The following is a 5,000-nucleotide window of genomic DNA, read 5'->3' as shown; positions in this document are numbered from 1 at the left end:
TTGTTCATTTATTGGTTGGTTGATTAAGTGATTGGTCGTTTTATCTGTCTATTCATTTACTAATTTATTCATGTATTTTTTACCTTTTTATTTACATATTCATTCATCTATTAATTCATTTATTTATCTATTCAATCATTCATTCATTTATTTGTTGATTTGTTTATTTCTTCATTTCTTCATTTGCTTTGCTAAGCTAACTCCAAACGTTTTTATCTCGTTCAGAGAAACCTTTGTATTACAAAGAGCTGCAAAATCGTGTGGGTTAGTTCTTTCGAAAAACGGACTGATTTGACACAAGGACTTTTTTTTTATACTAATTCCGGACGGCTTAGGGTTATGTGTATATATATATATAAATATATATATATATATATATATATATACATATATATATATGTATATATATATATGTATATGTATATATATGTATATATATATGTATATATATATGTATATAATATGTATATATATATATATATATATATACATATATATATATATATATATAATATTTATCCTGACCAAACCCTTTGGCTGCTTGAGGAACAGAATGTCTCAACAATATATATAATATATATATATATATATATATATATATATATATATATACGTATATACATATATATATGTATATATCTACATATATATATCTATATATATACATATATACATATGTATATATATATATATATACATTATATATATATATACATATATATAAATAAACATATATATATGTATATATATATATATATATATGTGTGTGTGTGTGTGTGTGTGTGTGTGTGTGTGTGTGTGTGTGTGTGTGTGTGTGTGTGTGTGTGTGTGTGTGTGTATTATATATTTATATATTTATCCTGACCAACCCCTTTGGCTGCATGAAGAACACGTAATATCAGACGATTTTTTTCAGCTTAGATCTTCAAAGGGTTAATTTTTTTTCATCGTGGCTCAATTTGAGGACGGTTTTTTCAATGTAGAGACACTTCACGTTATCGTGAATTGAACGAAAACTGTATGAAAACTGTATCTGCTTCAGTGATCTTAGTATTATTACTGTGAAGGCTGTATCCCTTCAGTACTCTCGTGGGGTCAGAAGATACTACCTCCGCCCACCCCCACCCCTCTATCACACTGGGCTATTTTTCCTCCAACGTTTAGTTATCCGGTGGGACCGCCCACTCCAGAACTGTTTTTCGCTGTAAAACCACTATATCAAACTATCTCGTATTCTCAGCAATCTATATTTGATATACTCAGTGGCAAACTATTTTGTTTTCTCAATAATTTACATAGAATGTCCATTGATATGCTGTAGGAAAATTTATTTCCTTCAATATACTAGATTCCTTCCAGAAAGAGGTTATCACACTGGGCTAGTTTTCCTTCGACATCCTACCTCCAGCCTCCACGTGAATAACTAGAATGTGATTTTGGTTACAGAAATTTAGATTTTTCTAAGAACATTTCAACAGTATGTCTAAAGGGGCATTTAGACGGCCAAACGGTTTGACAAACCTGGTTTGTCAAACTGTTTGACCGTGTAAATGGCCCTTAAAATATGTATAGGTTTGCAACCTCATAGTTCATCATTCACCTTTGCTATACATGAAGGCAAAATAACTTGGTATTTGGAGACTTGAAAAATAAATTATTCGAAGTCATTTCTATTCAAACGAACTCGCAACGGTCGGCGATGGCGAAACTCGTGGACGAAGAAGCACCTTACCGAAGAGTCTTGTTTCTTCAGGGTGGACTCTACGAGAAGTGGAACCGGGATATGGTCGCCCTCGCCCGCAAGGAAGGACGGCTCCAGGCCCGACGGGAAGCCCTTGAGAGGAAGGAGAAGGGCGAGGAGGACATCAACAACAACGAAGAGAAGGTCTTCGCGCTCACGCTCAAGCACATGCAGGGACCTCTTCTTCTGCTTGTCCTTGGATGGGTCATCGCGGCTGTGGTCTTTGGGTTTGAATTATTCGTTGTCCGCTTTTACATACAGAGAGAGAAGCTGTTCTAAAATGTATGCATATATATATATATATATATATATATATATATATATATATATATATATATATATGCAAAAGAGACCAATTGGAAAAAGAAACTAACGAAGCAGAGCGCTTTCATATATACATCTTCACGAAAGCGAACTGCTTCGTTAGTTTCTTTTTCCAAGTGGTCTACTTTGCAGAAGTGAGCACACGTACCCGTGTTCTTATTAGCATATATATATATATATATATATATATATATATATATATATACATATATATATATATAAATATATATGGTGGAAACGTAGAAAACACCAGACTCAGAAGTAGGTCATTTATTTCCGATGTTTGTACACTGCCAAACTCTGGTCCTTTCTCTTTACTGCCCTTTGGTGTTCCTGTAGTCTGGTACTAGCCTGCTTTTCTGTTTCCCCCACATAGCTCGCTGTGCAATCGGAGCAGCTGATGCTGTACACCGCCGCGGGCTGGTTCAATTTGCTCACCTCATCCTTGACTCGGGTGAGAGCTCCACGTAGCGTGTTACTGAGTCTGTGCGCGATGGTCACTCCATTCTTATTCACGGCGCCTACCTTCTCTCTCTCTCCCTCCCTCTCCCCCCCCCCCGCCGTCCCTCCGCCAACACACACACTCGCTTGACCCAGGTCACGGCGCCTACCTTCTCTCCCCCCACCCTCTGGCAGGTTACCGCTCCCCCCCCCCCAGCGGGTGTAGCTACTAGTATATTAAGACCATGTGATCTCTGTATCCCATTGGATCCCCTGAGGACGAGTCCCGGACAGGACTCGAAACGTCGGGAATAAATGACCTACTTCTGAGTCTGGTGTTTTCTACGTTTCCACCATTATGGTTCCCGGACTCCAGCTTTTTTCGTACACACACACACACACACACACACACACACACACACACACACACACACCCACATATACTATATATATATATATATATATATATATATATATATATATATATATATATGTATATATATATGTATATATAATATATATATATGTATATATATATGTATATATAATATATATATATATATATATGTATATATATATGTATATATATATATATATATGATCAATTGCACTACTATTGTATCAATCACAATTGTAAAATTGAGTTTAAGCATAGCAAACCCCAAAACCTTGACAGTAATATTTCATTGAAACTATTCACATGCAGCCACCAGGGTCCATTAGTTCATGTAACAGTTGCACTCAAATCATATGTCCTATGAAAGTGTATTTTGATCACCTTTTTTCCTCAATAAAAATCTGAGTGAAATATCAACGAAGGCGCTGACTTGGAGCAAGTACCAGTGACCAAAGACATCGAAGTGTTCAGTGATGTTAAAAAAGTAATAATAATAATAATGATAATAATAATAATAATAATGATGATAATGATAATGATAATAATGATAATGGTAATGATAATGATATTAATAATGATGATAATAATAATGATAATTATAATGAATAATGATGATAATAATAATAATAATAATAGAAAATAGATAAACGAATAAATAAATACATGAATAAATAGATAAATAAACTAATAAAGAATATAAAAAATCGGCCTTCAGAAGCACGTACTAGAGACATTCCTCCCTGCGACGCACATTCACCAGCTAAAGTCCTTTCACCACTCCTGAATAAAATTACGCTAACAACTGTTTCCATGAGTTTAACTGACCGAAAGACCACAAACCTATAACAGTTGGCAACTGTCTTCGAGCTCTTCCAGAGTTCTCGTGAGGTGAAAGTGGACTGTTGTCTGCATTGTGTAAGTGTGGGTCTATGGTACTGGATAGTACGAGGAGGAAGGGAGCAGTCGCCGGTTGTCAGCCTTACTTGTACCTCAAGGATAACCGCAGCCCCACAGAAACCAGCAACGGTCCTTCTAGGATGAAACTTTGAACTTAGATACGAGTATGTTGAATTATTCTGGGTCTCTGTGTGTGTGACCTAACAGGAGAAGAGCAGTTACCTGTTATTTCTCCTTCTGTGAAGCAGTGTATATATATATATGCATTTATTTATGTATTTTATTTGTTATTTACATTATTATAGTCTTTATTTAATATTTTATTATTGATTTTTTTCGCATCCGACCTAGATATGGACCAAAAGGTCTCCTGTCGGCATGCTCCGCCTTTGTAATCCTTTGTAAAAATATGTGTGTATGTGTGTGTGTGTGTGTGTGTGTGCGTGTGCTCGTGCGTGCGTGCGTGTGCGTGCGCACGCGTGTGTCTATTTACCTAGTTGTACTAGTTGTATTTTACGGGAAGGGGAGCTATGCTCGGGGTCCCGTCTTCATATCTCATTTTATCTAAACTATTTTTAAATTCATGTATTGTTTTTTGCACACACCACTTTCTCATCTAACTTGTTCCAACTGTCTATTGCTCTGTGAGGAAAGCTGTTCTTTTTCAAATCTCTTCTATAGTTGTCTTTTTTTATTTTCTTTCCGTGTCCTCTTGTATTTCTGTCATCCCATTTTAATCAGATTCTCTCTATCAGTAATTTCTATGCCTTTCATGATTCTGTAAATAGCTATCAAATCTCCTCTCTCTCTTCTTTGCTCTAGTGTCTGTAGTTTAAGTTTTTGTAGTCTCTCTTCATATGATAGTTTTGAGAGTGTTTGTGACAGTTTAGTAATTTCTCTTTGTATTCTTTAAAGTTTTTTTATACATTTTTTTGTACTTGGTGACCATATCGTTGCTGCATATTCCAATCTTGGTCTTATCAGGGTGATTAGGATTTTCCTCACAATTTCTTCATCCAGTTATGTAAATGCCACTTTGATTGTTCTTATTAAATTATAAGTTTCTCCAAAAATCTTATTTATATGTTTCTCTGGTGACATATTATTAATAACAATGACTCCCAGGTCCCTCACATTTTCTACTCTTTTTATTCCTTCTTCTCCCAAATTATATGATCCTGTTATTCTGTTTTTGCTTTT

At 35.2% G+C, this 5,000-nt stretch overlaps 1 protein-coding gene across 1 annotated transcript in view; it reads left to right on the top strand.

The window, feature by feature from the left end:
* LOC143033069 (ionotropic receptor 21a-like) overlaps window positions 1-5,000 on the top strand; it is a 52,007-nt gene that overhangs the window by 17,095 nt on the left and 29,912 nt on the right. Inside the window, exon 14 of the mRNA XM_076198267.1 lies at window positions 1,754-1,968. Within this exon, the coding sequence (XP_076054382.1) occupies window positions 1,754-1,968 (215 nt within the window). The remainder of the gene's footprint in view (window positions 1-1,753; window positions 1,969-5,000) is intronic.

This window comes from Oratosquilla oratoria, chromosome 15 (genome assembly GCF_046742065.1).
Source record: "Oratosquilla oratoria isolate Oo_2021 chromosome 15, ASM4674206v1, whole genome shotgun sequence".
Classification (NCBI taxonomy): domain Eukaryota; kingdom Metazoa; phylum Arthropoda; class Malacostraca; order Stomatopoda; family Squillidae; genus Oratosquilla; species Oratosquilla oratoria.
The sequence above is the reverse complement of the archived record's forward strand: the minus strand, read 5'-3'. Positions and strand labels throughout refer to the sequence as shown.